This window comes from Orycteropus afer, unplaced genomic scaffold (genome assembly GCF_000298275.1).
Source record: "Orycteropus afer afer isolate SDZICR_OR568_19922 unplaced genomic scaffold, OryAfe1.0 scaffold00201, whole genome shotgun sequence".
Taxonomy (NCBI): Eukaryota; Metazoa; Chordata; class Mammalia; order Tubulidentata; family Orycteropodidae; genus Orycteropus; species Orycteropus afer.
This window is the reverse complement of record NW_006921788.1, coordinates 2,459,598-2,475,514: the sequence shown is the minus strand read 5'-3', so window position 1 is coordinate 2,475,514 and position 15,917 is coordinate 2,459,598. Positions and strand designations below refer to the sequence as shown.

Sequence of the window (15,917 nt, the reverse complement as noted above, 5' to 3'; positions counted from 1 at the left end):
GCTGTCTATTAGGACTGTCCTGGAAAATTGCCACAGCCCTGGCTCAGGACCAGTGAGGCTCTCTCAGTATTGAAAAGGGATCAGGCAAAGCGTATGATCAGTTGAAAGGAGTTCAGGTTTCTGTTCTGGCTCCACCATGACCTTGAGCAAATTACTTACCATCTGAGCCCCAATGTCTCATCCGTAAAAATAGGATAATATTAGTATTATCTCATAGCATTATTATGAGGCTTATATGATATATATGTCTATGCATATACATATACCAAGCATGTACATATATATGTATGTATGTACACACATACATATACATGTATATGTGTAGATATATATGTATAAATATATATATAAAGCTTATACTGGTACATGGTAAATGCCTAGCTACTTGTTTTCAGCAACGTAAGGTCCAAAATCACAACCTGTACATGAAATCAGGGCTCTGAGCTCCACCCCCATGCCTCCAGGTTGGACAACTACATCACTGACTCTGGCTTGCCTTGTAGTGTTCAGTGTCTTGTGGTGTTGGAGTGATGCATAGATCTGTGCAGTGTTTAACCAACGAGGACCAGCCCAGCCACCTCTGCCCCATTGATCTGAAGCCAGAAGAGAGAAAAACCTGCCATAATATCTTTAACTGTAAGTTGGCCAGCTGAAGCCATCTTTTTTTAACATGAAGAGTTTGCATGCTTGTCTTGTTGTTGTTGTTGTTGTGTGCCACTGAGTCAGACTCGACCCAATAGGACCCCTCCTTGGGTTTCCGAGGCAGTATCACTACGGAAGTAGATTGCCCCATCTTCCTTCCAGGGAGTTGCTGGTGGGTTTGAACCGCCAGCCTTCTGGTTAGCAGTCAAGTGCCTTAGCCACTATGCTACCAGAGCTCCCATGCTTGTCTTAGAAATATAAAAATTTTTAAAGAAATTGTCCTGTTTGCTGAAAACTTTCAGTGTGAACAGTGTAATTCTTTTCATGGGCAGATGGTATACATCCTGGTACATCACACCCTGTTCTTTGTGTTGTGTTTTCTAGGTGATTTACCCCAGAACTGCAAAGAAGTTAAAAAACTCAAAGGTGCTAATGAAGATGGTGAATATTTCCTGCTTATTAGAGGAAAGCTACTAAAGGTGAATGTTAGTCATCACTTCTAGAGCGTTACTTGTGCGAGAGGGATCATTGCTCTCATTGTCCTCACTGGCCTTTGTTTCAGATATTCTGTGCGGGGATGCAGTCTGACCACCCCAAAGAGTATGTAACACTGGTCCATAGTGACTCTGAGAATTTCTCTGAGGTTTACGGACACAGGTAAGAAATCCCAGATTCAGAAAGGTGCCAATGCCCGAGGATCCCTGGAAGCACCTTCCCGTCCTTACCAGAACCTTCTCTCTGTATTTAGATTACACAACCCAACAGAATGCCCCTACAATGGGAGCCGACGAGATGACTGCCAGTGTCGGAAGGATTACACGGCCGCTGGCTTCTCCACCTTCCACAAGATCAGGGTGGACCTGACCACCATGCAGATCATCAGTAAGTTAGGTCGGGTAGCATGGGGGAGCTCGTTCATTCTTTATTTGGTCAGCAAGCATGTACTGCATACTGGGAAGGGGCGAGATGTAGAGAACACAGTGTGGACAAGATATGGAGCTGGCAGTTAATTGATAACAAGCTCTCCAGGGTTGGTGAGGCAGTTTTTGTGCTATTTGTTCACTGTTGTACCTCCAGTGCCTGGAAAGTGCCTAGCTCAGGGTAAATGCTCCATCCTATTTGTGGAATGAATGAATGGAGAAAAAGGGAGCACATTAAAGGGGCACTATTGTGGTATGGAGAAGCAGGGCAGCATCCCAGAATATGTGACATCTCAATTGAGAGCTCAGGTCAAGTAAGAATTAGGCATCAGTCACAAGGTGTCAGTGTGGGAAAAGCAAGGGTAGCAGCAGGAGGTTTTAAGACAGAAGACACAGCAGATAGAAAACCCCACAGCTAAGAGATTCATTTGCAACATTCACCCCAGCCAGCTCCTGTAGTGCACACATACACACACACACGCAGAGGCAGAAAGCTCATTTGAATCAATTGTCTATTTACAGAAGAAAAATGGAGCCCAGAATTATCTGCTCCAAACTAGCCTGCACATGAGCTGATCTCATACTCTGGCCAGCACTGCATTTTTACAAGAGGCATTAATCATAGGAGTGGTTAAAGACAGCGACACGTTCCCTTGAAAAAGGAAAAACAGAATAATGAATAATTAATCTTTCGTCATTAACATTGTATCTGTAATATTACATGGCTTTCCTCCTGAGGTAGATTAAATTTGGTTTGTACCAAAATACTTTTAATTGCCTTCAGCTAGACTGATTAGATCTAAGAGGGTCTTCAGGTTCCCAACTTAGAGAAACATACCAGCTGACACCCAGGGGCACTGTATACTCAAGTGGACTAGGGCCCCTTTCCATATAGAATGGGGGATTCTGATTCCCCTCCCCTCAAAATGTGGTTTTCTGCAAAAGACTAAGGCCACCTTTTGCCATTCCCAAAAGACAAGGCAGAAAGGTGAAAACTAGACTCTGAACTCCAATCCTAACAGCAGATAACTTTTGAGGTAGACTATGATGTTGCGTCGATACCATGTATACAGAGTAGAACTGCTCCACAGAGTTTTCAGTGGCTGTGATCTTTCATAAGCAGATTGCCAGGCTGTTCTCTCAAAGTACCGTGGATGGATTCGAACTCCTAACCTTTTGGTTAATAACCAACCACTTACTGTTTGCACCACCCAGGGACTAGTAACTATCTTTTGCAGTAACTGGGATGAGTAAATGAGCTGATAAAGGAAAAACACATAAACCAGAGTCCAGCCACTTGAAAGCCCTCATTAAACATAAGCTACCATTATGATACTCACTGCCATCGAGTTGAATCCGACTCATAATGACCCCTCCTTGAGTTTCTGAGGCAGTATCACTATGAAAGTAGATTGCCCAATCTTGATTCCGAGGAGTGGCTGGTGGGTTTGAACCACCAGCCTTCTGGTTAGCGGTCAAATGCCTTAGGCACTGCGCTACCAGAGCTCCTACCATTATGATAAAGGGGAATAAAAACTGCTTTTCAAAAAGCCTGCACTGCAATCAGCATTCAGTATGAGTCAGCTCTCATTTTATTATTTACCATTTTATTTAAATAAATTTATATACTAAGTACACAAGTACTGCGGGATAAGGAGATAAATAAATAATAAAGACACAGTATCACCCTAGACTGCTTCCCATGACCCCTGCCTTCAGGGGCTGCCCAGTCTGACCTGTTAGTTAGACAAGCAAGCAATCAATTACAATCCTGATGAAGTTAAAGGCAAAGTCTTCTAGAAGCAATCAGAAAGAAAACTGCTAACTGTGCAAAGAGAATCCTAGAAGGCTTCCTAGAGGAGATGATATATGAGATGGGTTTTAAAGAATGCATAGGATCTGGCCAAGGTAAATGTGCTGCCATGTAAGCATATCTTTCCTAGTTTGCTTCTGACTTTGCAAAGCCTCCCCCAACAAACCAGGAGAAAAAAAGAAAGAAAGGAAAAAAAAAAAAAAAAACAGGCTCTAGGCTCTAGTCTTGCCAGCAGACAACTTTGGCAAGATTCTCAATTTAACTCCTCCTATTCTACCTTAAGGAGCTCTCATGGTGTAGTGGTTAAGGCATTTGGCTACTAACTAAAAGCTTGGTGGTGCAAAACCACAAGCTGCTCTGTGGAAGAAAGATGAGGCAGTCTGCTTCCCTAAAGATTTACAGCCTTGGAAACCCAATGGGGGTCATTGTGAGTTGAAATTGACTCAGTGTTAGTGAGTTAGGGTTTTTTAATGGTTTGATCAGCCTTATAATTTGCAAAACTGGTCTTGGGAGCTGCAATAGGGTTAAAAACATGAGCTCTGGGGTAATACTGTTTTTACTGCATTTTTTTAACAAAACTGTAAGCTAGCCCCAAACTTGAGAAACTGCCATTAATAATTTCAAGATGCGAGTTCTAATTGCTCCACATTTTGGCAATCATAGCACCTAGGCCACTGGAGGACAGATGAAACCTCAGGGGAAAAGTCCTAAGTAGCTGGAAATGCTTCTCTGGCTTACTTCCCCCGTCCTTAAGCCTCTGCTGCAGTGTTACAAGAGGCTCCCGATCCATTCAGTTACCCTACATTTAAGCAAGGTGATTCACATATTTATTTATGTAGGAATCTATTCCAAAGTCATTTAAACCCCCTTTTTGGCTTCCATAGTCTGAGGAGACTGTCAGCGCTGATAAAATGCAGGGAATTGAAGCTCTGGGAACCACACATATAATGAGGAAAAGGCAAGTGAACATCTGGATCCATTTGTTCACTAATCATGCTTAGGATTGTTTCTCTCTCTCCCAACTCCTTTTATTTTTTCTTTTATTCTTCTCCATTTCTGTCCTCTTGTTAATATCCTTCTGTCCCTTCCCCTACTCTTTCTCCCATTCTCATCTTCCTTCTCCTTTTCACCATGTCTCCACCCTACAGCCACTGACTTGCAGTTTGCGAGGACCAGTGAAGGACATCCTGTCCCTTTTGCCACAGCCGGGGACTGCTATAGTGCTGTCAAGTGCCCACAGGTATGAGCTGGTCAAGTACTCACAGGTATATACACCAAGGCTTCTCCCTTACAGAGAACCCCCCTCCCACTTTCCCCCTGGAGCACCCTCCGTGAAAATTGAGCAGTCAGTAGACTCTGGTAAATGTCCAGTGACTGGCTTTCTAAAAAAAAAAAAAAAGAAGAAGTACTACTTTATAACATCTGCCAGTTTCCATGGTGTAAATACTTATCACATGACCAAATTCACATGTTATCATGATGTCACTAAATGGACGGTTGGGAAGAGATGCACACAGTTGGCTCTCCAAAGCCAGTACAAGTCCACTCCAACTTACCACTGTTAGCCACTAAAAATTCTGAGTATTGCATGGTATAGAAAACCCCTTATAAGTTTAAGTAGAGAAAAGAAACTGCAAAACAGTCCACATAGTATGGTCTCATCAGTGGTTTTATTTATTTATTTGTTTGTTTGTTTGTGTGTTTGTTTGTTTTAATGTGTAAGTGGAGAAAGACCTGGAAAACAGATCATGTGGCAGGTGTTTACACCATGGAAATTGGCAGATGCTACAAAGTACACTCCCCCCACCCCCCGCCCCCAAAAGCCAGTCACTCGACACTATAAAAATACCCAAGTATCAGTAGGTTGGATTGGGAAGTTTTATTTTTATGTATTTTTTGTTTTTACGTTTCCTGTGTTTTCTAAGTTTTTCCAAATAAAGGTTTGAGAGGTTTATTTTTTTCTTTTTTAAAGAAAAATATATTAGACTTTGACCTTCTAAAATTTGTGCATGGGCTTCACTTGACTTCTTAATGATGTCCCGAAATGCTCTAGAAGAGTCTTATCAACAAAACAGCGCACATTTCTTGAGAGTGCACTTGTTACTGGAGACTCACAAACCTCCACTCCGTGAGGAATTTATAGCCTACTGAGAGACAGCCGGGTAAACAATTAACCCATATAATATATTTTAGAGTCGTCCAGGACCAAGGCATGTGGACAAATGGGAGAAGCTCTGTAGACATAATGGACTCAATCTGTTATGCCTACTTCAGGTCTTTAAAAATTTACACAGTGTTGAGACCAAGATGTGCCATCTTCTTCTGGGTCACTCAGCAGCAGAGCAGCCAGCCAGCCATCTTTCTGCCCATTGTTCCATTTCACACTTTGCTGCCTCTTTACAAGTGTGGTGGGTTTTGACTTGCCTTTCGAAACATGTTGCAATAGCCTGGGCTAATTTTTTTTTCCTCCATTCTTCTTTATTATTATTATTATTATTATTATTATTGTGGTGAAACTATATATAACAAAACATTTGCCAATTCAAATATTTTTATGTTAAGATTCAGCCACATTGGCTACGTTCATGGTGTTGTGCAACCACCACTGTCCTTTTCCAGACTGATCCATTAACAGAAGCTCAGTGCAGCTGGGGCTAATTTTGCAAAGCAGACACCAGTCTTTGCAAGAGGTTTCTGCCATGAGAAGGCAGGACAAACGAAGGAATTAGGTGATTCTGGACATGAGACCCTGGCCTCGGTGTTTTACTTGGATTTGCATGTATCTGCACAAAGCTGCGGTTGAACTCTGTGTCCGTGAAATTTCCCACTTTGCCTGTGAGCCTTCACCAATCCTGAGATTGGGACAGGCTGCTTTGTTTAGAATCCCAGGCACTATTTCCCTTGGAAGGATGGATTTACCCCCAGCCAGAGACGGTCCAAAGACAAACATATCTGAACTGTCTTTTACTAAAGTGTTTTCTCAACCTCCAGCTTTAGAAGAGCAACACTAAACATTTTAGAGAAGTGAGAAGGAAGCTCTTAGGGGAGAAAGAAAATCAACAAAGGTCCTAATGGGAAGGGCCCTTCTTCCATTACACAGGGATTGAATGCTTCTGAAGTGCAGTTTCTTTAGAGAACTTGGTGACTTCAAACCCACACCACCACCCTGGTGGTATGGTTGCATTTTAACCACTAATAGATTGGCCTTGCCTTTCTCAAATGTCTCGGGATCTTCTTGTTTCTATGCGTGCATCCTTTGGGAAGCTTAAGTAAATGAAAGGTAATTTGCATTCATTTATTTTAATAATTCAGAGACAAATGAACTGATTGATTTGTGAAATCCTGACACTGAAGCAGTTGCTAAATGAGAAGACCCAGAGTCAGTGAGAGGCTAATTTGTACTTTTTTCCCCAGCCCATTCTTCAAACTGTATGGAGTGCTTTTAGAATCCCTTAGACATTTATTGAGCACCACCTTTATTGATGAAGGACGGGAGTTTTTCAAGTCAGTTTTCTGGTAGAAGGCTTGTGGTTTATAGGAAGCACATTTTGTGCAGACTGCTTTGGAGAGGACAGCTTGTCCCACTGATGACACAGAACCAAGCAGAGGGGCTCCCTGTGTGAGAATCTTTTCCCCATCACCCACTCCTGTTGTTTTGAGAATTTATTTCTTCATAAGGGTGGGTCCCCTGAGAGGCCTAACCTCAAGACATAGCCAGAATCTTTTTTTTTTTTTTAATCTTGATCACAGTTAAGTGATTATTAATGCTGCTTTTAACAGCTAGCATTTATTGGGCATTTATTATGCTATATGCACCATGCTCAGCATTTCTAAACCAGTATAGCATTTACTCCTATGTATCCTATGACGTAGAATGTCCCTCTTTTTTTTTTTTCCATTGTAGTGAAATATATATAACATACGTTTGCCATTTTGACCCTTTCCATGTGTGCAATTCAGTGGCATTGATTACATTCACCTTGTTCTGCAGCCATCACCACCATCTGTTTCAGTGTTTTGCGTCACCATTAATGGAAATTCAGTGACCCCTGAGTAACATTGTCCCATTTCCCCCTCCCAGCCATGCCTGTTGTTGTTGCTGTTATGTGCTGTTGAGCCGAACCCAACTCATAGCGACCCCTCCTTGGGTTTCCGAGGCAGTATCACTATGGAAGTAAATTGCCCTATCTTCCTTCCAAGGAGTGGCTGGTGGTTATGAACCGCCAGCCTTCTGGTTAACAGTCAAGTGCCTTAGGCACTGCGCTACCAGAGCTCCCACCCAGCCATGCCTAGTAACCAGTAAAAACATGGTCTCTATGCACTGTGTTTGCCTAGTATAGATATATCGTGTAAGTGGAATCATACAACATTTGTCCTTTTGTGTTAGACATATTTCACTCAGCATCATGTTTTCTAGGTTGTTCCATGTTGTAGCATGTATCAGTACTTCATTTATCTTTATGGCTGAGTAATAGTCCATTGCCTAGATGTAGCATGTTTTGTTTACCCATTTGTCTGTCCGTGGACATTTGTGTTATTTCTGCCTTGTGTCTGTTGTAAATCATGCTGTAATGAACATGGGTATACAAGTATCTGTTTGCATTCCTGTTTTCAGTGCTTTTGCATATATGCCTAGGTGGGGAATTGCTGAGTGATATGGTTATTCTACATTTAACTTTTTAAGGAACCATCATGCTGTTTTCCATAGTATAGAAAATGGCTGCACCATTTTACAATCCCTTCAGCAAGAATGCCACTCAGAGAGATGAAGAAGCTGAGATGTAGAGTGGTCAAGTAACTGGCCCAAACCCACACAGCTGGTATTCAGTGAGGCTGGATTTGATCCCAGAGTGTCTCAAGCCAAATCCGTGATGGCAGGCATGTGTGTCCTATCCTGTTTCCAGGCAGGATTTCTGCAGTATTTACTGTGTCCAAAGAGCAAGATTTCTCTTTGGTCTAACGCACATCTTTTGCAAACTTTTTTAAAGCACATAGGAGCTCTGGTAGCATAGTACCTAAGGCACTTGACTGCTAACCAGAAGGCTAGCGGTTCAAATCCACTAGCCACTCCTCAGAAGGAAGATTGGGCAATCTACTAACGTAGTGATACCGCCTTGGAAACTCAAGAAGGGGTCACTAAGAGTCGGGTCTGACTCAACAACAAAAACAGGTCAATAGGTTGAAGCACATACTGTATGCGTTAGTTTAGTTACTTTTACTCTTATTAATTAGCAGCAGGCGGCAGTACCTACCTGTGAAAATAAAACTCCTCTGCCCTTCAGACCTCCAAGAGAGGCCTTTAGGGGCAAAAGCATCACAGACTAGAACTAGAAAGGGCATCAGGCCTTGACTCCTCTAGTGGCCCTCAACTTTCATAGTGCTAAAAATCAGTTAGGGCACTGGCTGAAAATTCTGTTCCCTGAGTCAAAGAGGCAGAAGGAGAATGAAGAGAAAATCTCCTGTTCCCTTCAGGTGGCCCCTACTCTGAGAAGGCAAACCTACCAGAAAGAGTTACTGAGCTGGCTCAGACCAGGGCACCCAGAGCAGCAGGAAGCATTCCAGGCTAGGAGCCAGGTCAGAGGCCTGGACCTTCTAGGAACTACATGCTGACATTGCCAATGTCACCTGGAAGAAAAAATAATCTGATTGACATCAAACGAAATCACCCTGTTACTTCTATGATTAGGAATTCTATTTGTCCCTATTTTACAGATATGCAATCTAAGGCTCCAAAGGGTTTATGAACACTTTATGGACCTGATAGAGACAGGAAACCCCCAAGTTACATCTGTTTCATCAGAGAAGTCAATAGAGGAGCTACCAAAATCCCACTGCCATCAAGTCAATGCCGACTCATAGCAACCCCCATAGGGTTTCCAAGGCTATAAATCTTTATGGAAGCAGACTGCCTCATCTTTGACTCCTGCTATACAGGTGGGACAGGCAGTCAAGAGTAGGAAGCAAGATGGTGAGGAAGACAAGAGACAGCTCCTTGGCCACAGTGCAGTGCATATACTATGTGGACCCGCTTGAGGCAGAAATGATAGAAAGATAAGAAAATGGCCAGGTGGAGCAATACAGCACACAGGATCTGGTGTCTGAGGAGGCTGAGCAAGGAAGCTTTGAGCCTCGGGGCCTCCGTGTAGTCACGTTCACAAACACCTGTGTATTTAGGCCATAAGCCATAGCGACCACTGTATAGTATTATCAGAGAACAGTTGTCAAATATAATACAAAATAGTAAATATTTTCACAGGTAATGAGTTAGATGCATTGTGTGTTCTATCTCATGCCCTCATATCCACAGGTTAAATAAAAATAACCAAACCCGCTGCCATTGAGTCGATTCTGATTCATAGCAACTAGCAAGGCTTTAAATCTTCATAGAAGCAGATTGCCTCATCTTCCCCTCACAGAGCAGCTGGTGGGTTTGAACCACTGGCTTTCTGCTTAACAGCTAAATGCTTTACTCATTGTGCCAGTCACAGGTTAGGCATTACTAACCCATTTTGCAGGTAGGCTCAAAAATTTAAATACCTTGCCCAAGGTCACAGTAACAGTAAGTAGGAGAGTTGAAATTCTAGTTAAGTCCATCCTCTGCACCAGGGGCTTCTCCACCTTGTCACCACTGACCTTTTGAGCTGGATAATTCTCTGTTGTGGGAGCTCTTTTGTGTATTGTAAGATGTTGGGGCTGCATCCCCAGCCTCTACCCACTAGATGCCAGTAGCCCCCCTCTCCCAAAGTTGTGACAATCAGAATGTCCCCAGACATTGCCACATGTTGCCTGGGAGACAAAATCATCTGATTGACATCGAACTAAATCACCCTGTTACTTCTTTGAGTAAGAATTCTATTTGTCCCTATTTTACAGATATGCAATCTAAGGCTCCAAAGGGTTTATGAACACTTTATGGACCTGACAGAGACAGGAAACCCCCAAGTTACATCTGTTTCATCAGAGGAGTCTTAATAGAAGAGCTACCAAAATGCCACTGTCATCAAGTCAATGCCAGCTCATAGCAACCCCTATGGGGTTTCCAAGGCTGTAAATCTTTATAGAAGCAGACTTCCTCCTCTTTCTCATGCAGAGAAGCTGGTGGGTTTGAACTGCCAGCAGCCCAATGCCTTAACCCCAGCACCACTTGGAAACCCTATGGGGGACAGTTCTACTCTCTCGTGTTGAGTTGGTCTGAGTCAGAATCGACTGGATAACAGTGGATTTGGTTCGGTTAGTGCAAGAAAAGGCACAAAGCCTTTTCAGTGATTTAAAAGTTACAGGTGAAGCAAGTGAAGGTGATTGTTATGAATTTGTTACAAGTAGGGGTTGGTTCAGTTATTTCAAAGTGAGAACAAATCTTTGTAACATTAAAGGGCAAGTTTGAGTCCTCCTAGTCCCCCTTAGGGAGCTCTGGTAGCATAGTGGCTAAGGCACTTGACTGCTAACCAGAAGGCTGGCGGTTCAAACCCACCAGCCACTCATCAGAAGGAAGGTTGGGCAATCCTACTTCCGTAGTGATACTGCCTCGGAAACCCAAGGAGGGGTCGCTATGAGTCAGGGCTGACTCGATGGCACATAACAACAACAACAACAACAGTCCCCCTTAAGTCAGACATTCTTATCCCCAGGGACTGCCTGTAGTTAGGACACTGAGCAGGTCAGAGGTGCCTCCCACTATAAACAGAAGGGATGTGGAGAGTTAGGAAGCTTCAAGAAGTGACGTCAGCGTGAGAGTAACAAAGACAGATGTAAAATGAGAGAGGACCTTTCTGCTGGGCCCTCTCCTTAGAAATAAATACCCGAGGCGAAGTTTTGAAAGGTATCTCTGCGTCCTTTGGGAGATCTTGTTTCCTTTTGCCTGGAGAAAGCGGCCCCTTCCCAGGTGGCCTTGAACAGGCCAAGCGCGCCCTCTGCTGGCCGTTCTGGAGAAGGCGCCTCTTCTTTGAGGTCCCGCCCTGCTGTGCTTAGTAGCGATGTGCTGATCCCCGCAGAGAGCTGGAAGCCGGGAAGCCTTGGCAGCAAGATCTTGTTAGAAAAATTACACTGTGGCATTTTGTTCCTGAAGGAATCTGATAATTGTGAGCAGCATCAGGTTTGCTGCTTTAGGGAGGCAGAATAGCAGTGGTTGAGGGCAGGGACTTTGAAGTCAGGCAGTTGTGAGTTGGATTCCTAGAGTTAAGCACCTGCACTGGGCCTCAGTTTCCCCATCTGTAAAGAATGCCCCCTTCATAGAGCTCTTGCGAGGATGAATGAGATGGTGTATGTAAAGTGTCTGGCTGGGGGTGGGGGGGCCTAAATAATTAGTAACTATCATTATAATTAAGGAGAGCTAGTGGCTCAGTGCCTAAGGCATTTGACTGCTAATCAGAGAAGGTTGGCTGTTCAAACCCACAAGGAGCTCCGCGGAAGGAAGATGGGACAATGTACTTCAGTAGAGGTTTTTGGTTTTTTGTTTTCCCATTGATGGCACTTTAAGGCTTTAAGGCATTCGTCTGCTAACCAAAAGGTTGGTGGTTTGAACCCACCAGCCGCTCAGTGGGAGAAAGATGAGGCAGTCTGTTTCCCTAAAGTTTTAGTTTTACTACTTCCGTAGTGATACAGCCTTGGAAACCTAAGGAGGAGTCACTATGAGTCGGATCTGACTCCACGGCAGCAAGTTTGGTTTTGGTTTACAGGGTTACTATGAATCGGAATCTTTTCGATGGCTGTGGGGTTTTTTGTTTTTGTTTCTGTTTTTGTTATTAACATTAATGTCTTTCTCCTTTCTGAGTTAATCTTTCATGGTTTTCCCTTTTCTTTGCTTGGGATGTCATGTGAATTGAAAATCTTTTTCGTTATCCATTTATTCCAGGGTCGTTTCAGCATTAATCTTTATGGAACCGGCCTATCTTTAACGGAATCTGCCAGATGGATATCACAAGGGAATTATGCTGTCTCTGACATTAAGAAATCACCGGTAAGGTTATGGTTTGGTTGCGGTTGGGTTTTAACGACTATGTGATGGTACAGAAGAAATGAATGTGCTTTTTCAGCACTTCAAATCATTTTTCTAAGTGTTGGGAAGAAAACTTAGTAAGTGAATTGAAGGCTGAATAAAGTACATATATGTGAGTGGCCTGGGGAGAGCAGGCCTGTGAAACTCGCCTCACTTCTAGATGTGAATGTTTGCACCATCCAAGTAATTAGAACTATCTAACCAGGAAGCTAAAAGCAGCTAGAAGCATCTAAGTGAGTCTCTGGCTCAGACACCTTGCAATTAACCAGCATTTGATTTTCTTTGGTGAACTTCAGGAAAACACTGTCTTTGGTTTTGAAAAAACAAAAGATTGAAATACAAATGGAGGTGGGAAAAAAGGAACAGTTTATCAGCTGAAATTTCCAGAGAGTTATGAAAGACTCAATTTTGACAGTAATCAATTTTTCATGCTTTAAAAGTTTGTTACTCAAAGTGTGGTCTACCCAGACCAGCAGTGTTACCTGGGAGTTTGTTGGGAACGCACATGTGGGACCCCAGACCTGCTGAGTCAGGATGTGCCGTTTCCCAGGGTCCCCAGGTGATTTACACGTGCAGCACAGCTTGAGATGCCCTGGCATGGATGCTGTTTCTCACCCTGGCTGTACATTAGAATCACCTGGAGAAGTTTAACGTGCATGTGCCCAGGCCTCACCCAGGCGATTTGATCAGAATGGTTAGAATTTGAAACTCCTCAGGTGATTCTGATATACAGCCAGGGCAAAAGCCTATGTCCCACAGAAATTCTGAGAAGGTTGAGTAGGAACCTGACTTGTGGAAAAATAGGAAATTTACTAGAGTATGGCCTGTCCTCCCAGCCTTACCTCAGCCATGACCCCAAGCAAAACTAAAGGGAAATTCTAGTCATCCAAGGTAAAACCGAATCTCCTCAGACATGTGGGTAGGGCGGGTGTCTGAGTTGGCCAGTGTTGCTGTAACACAAAAACTACAAGTGAGTGAGTGGCTTTAAAGAACAGAACTTTACTTTCTCACGGTTTCAGAGGCTCAAAGTTCAACTTCAGGGCACTGGCTATAGGGGGAGGCTCTTTTGGCTCTAGGGGAAGGTTCTTGTCTCGGCTTCTGTGGCCCCAGCATTCCTGAGTTCCTTGCCATCTTCGTGGGGCTCTTTGCTTCCCTCCCCTGCTCCTTCCTGATTTGTGTTGGCTGGCATAGTACCTAAGGCACTTGACTGCTAACCAGAAGGCTGGTGGTTCAAACCCACCAGCCACTCCTCGGAAAGAAGACTGGGCAATCTACTTCCGTAGTGATACTGCCTTGTAAACCCATGGAGGGGTTGCTATGAGTCAGAAGTGACTCCATGGCAGTGAGTTTGGTTTTTGGTGTGTGCCTATGCTACGCTGCATAACTCAGAAGTGATTAGACTTAGGACACACACTACACCCACAGGGCCCACTAACATAACAAAGAAAACCCTAGTCTCAAATGGGATTACATCCACAGGTTATAGAGGGTAGGATTACAACACATATTTTGGGGGACATAGTTCAAATCATAACAGGGAGGAAAAAGAGATTAGGTGGAAATATTTTTATAGGGTCACCATATTTATCGATTAAAAAAATACAGGGCATCCAGTTGAATTAGAATTTCAGATAAATACTTTCATAGTGTAAGTATGTTGCATGCAATGCTTGAGACAAACTGAAAAAAATATTCAGAAATGTTTGAGAAAAAACTCCATCTTTCTCCATCAAAATGTATCGGTTACCTCAAATCTAAGAAGCCTGGTCATGCAAACAGTTAAGCACTCAGCTGATAACCAAAAGGTTAGAGGTTTGAACCCACCCTGTGGGTCTGTAAAGGAAAGACCTAGCTGTCTGCTCCTGTCAAGATGACAGCCAAGAAAACACCCTGGGGCAGTTCTTTCCTGCCACATGGGGTTGCTATGACTCAAAAACGACTCGACTGGCATCTGAAGACAAACCTCAGATCTGATTAAATGGCCATAACGATTGTCTGTAAATTATTAAATATTTTCCTCGCATGAAAGGAATAAAGATAGCTGAGAGAGAACATACATGCATGAGAATGTGTGCTTTAGTATGCTCCCAAATGATAATTTTCCCTTATACCTTACCCTCCAGGGTCCTTATATTATGTTTCAGTGACCCAGAGGAACATAAATTATTTACTTACTGTTCATAATGTACAGAGGGGTAGCTATGAGTCGGGTCCGACTCGACAGCACATAACAACAGCAACAACAATGTACGTGGACACGAAGCATGATTCTGCATCAGACCACCTTTTCCAGCCACAGTCAATATTGCAGCTTTCATCCAGAGAGAAACGTGTGCCACCTTATGGAAAGAGTTGTCACCACCCCACCAAGCTTGACTGGTTGCTTCCCAAGCCTTTTGAGGAAGTGGCCTGTGCTGGAGTGAGTTGGTTGACAATTGACCATTAGTGTTATTATCTTTAATCCCAGTGTTCTATGGCAGCCCAGAGAACCTGAGCTCAAAATTAAACTGAAGGGAGTGTCAGGTATCTTACTCCTTATGAAATTCCTCAGAGCCAGGACTGAGCAATCTCCCGCCCCCAGCGGCCTGGCGGTTTGCTCCTCCACGTGTTTGATTACAGTGTGGTCAACAGGGCAGCCTCCGCTGCAGATGCTCCATGAACATAGGCCTCCCCGACCAAACACACTTAGGAAGCATTGCATATTTTATTTTCTTCCTGAAGAGTCAAGACAAACATTAGCATATTATAAGTTGGGATAGAGTATACAGTAAAGAAACCTGTGTGACTTTTTTTAAACCAATGTTCTCATAAACCAGTGGGTCTCAAATTTGAGCATAACATTAGCATCACCTGGAACTCTTGTTAAACTACTCAGTCTCAGGAGGGGCATGACTATTTACATTTCTAGCAACTTCCCTGGTGATGCTAATGCCCCTGGTCTGAGACTGCATTTTAAGAACCAGTGACCTAAACTAAACTACAGAACCTTCTTTTTCAAAGTTTCACCTTTTAATTTTCCCTCATAACCAGTGTTCCTTGGAACACACTTGAAAATTTTCACAATATTGTTCTCCCACTCATTACTTGCCACCATCTTGGCCCTGAGGGACTGAAGCCCAGTCTCCTCTGACCTGCCAGACCCCCATCAGTTATAATACTCTGCTTTCAAAACAGCCATGCTTTGATTTGAGCCTCAGATCATCGTTCCTAATTTTCTTTCACGTTTCACTTTTTCTGCTCACTTGGGAGGTATAGAGGAAAAAACAATGAAAAGGTCAATTGACAATAAAATGTTTTCCCCAAGCAAAACTAAAGGGAAATTCTAGTCATCCAAGGTAAAACCGAATCTCCAGTAACACATAGATAAGGATGCTGTCTCACTCCCCGGGGCAAAACTGATTTAAAAAAAAAAAAAAGTCTCAATGTCAAGTTCACTGTTGGTTCCTTATGTGCAGTTGTTGTTGTTGTTAAGTGCCGTCGAGTCGTTTCCGACTCATAGCGACCCCATGCACAGCAGAACGAAACACTGCCCGATCCCGCACCAGCC

General features: G+C 43.3%; 1 protein-coding gene across 1 annotated transcript in view; it reads left to right on the top strand.

Annotated features, from left to right (window-relative positions):
• Positions 1–15,917, top strand: part of ADAMTS9 (ADAM metallopeptidase with thrombospondin type 1 motif 9) — a 218,395-nt gene that overhangs the window by 189,184 nt on the left and 13,294 nt on the right. The window contains exons 33-38 of the mRNA XM_007948081.2: positions 504–636; positions 1,027–1,121; positions 1,205–1,299; positions 1,391–1,524; positions 4,524–4,615; positions 12,227–12,331. Of these exons, the coding sequence (XP_007946272.1) occupies positions 504–636; positions 1,027–1,121; positions 1,205–1,299; positions 1,391–1,524; positions 4,524–4,615; positions 12,227–12,331 (654 nt within the window). The remainder of the gene's footprint in view (positions 1–503; positions 637–1,026; positions 1,122–1,204; positions 1,300–1,390; positions 1,525–4,523; positions 4,616–12,226; positions 12,332–15,917) is intronic.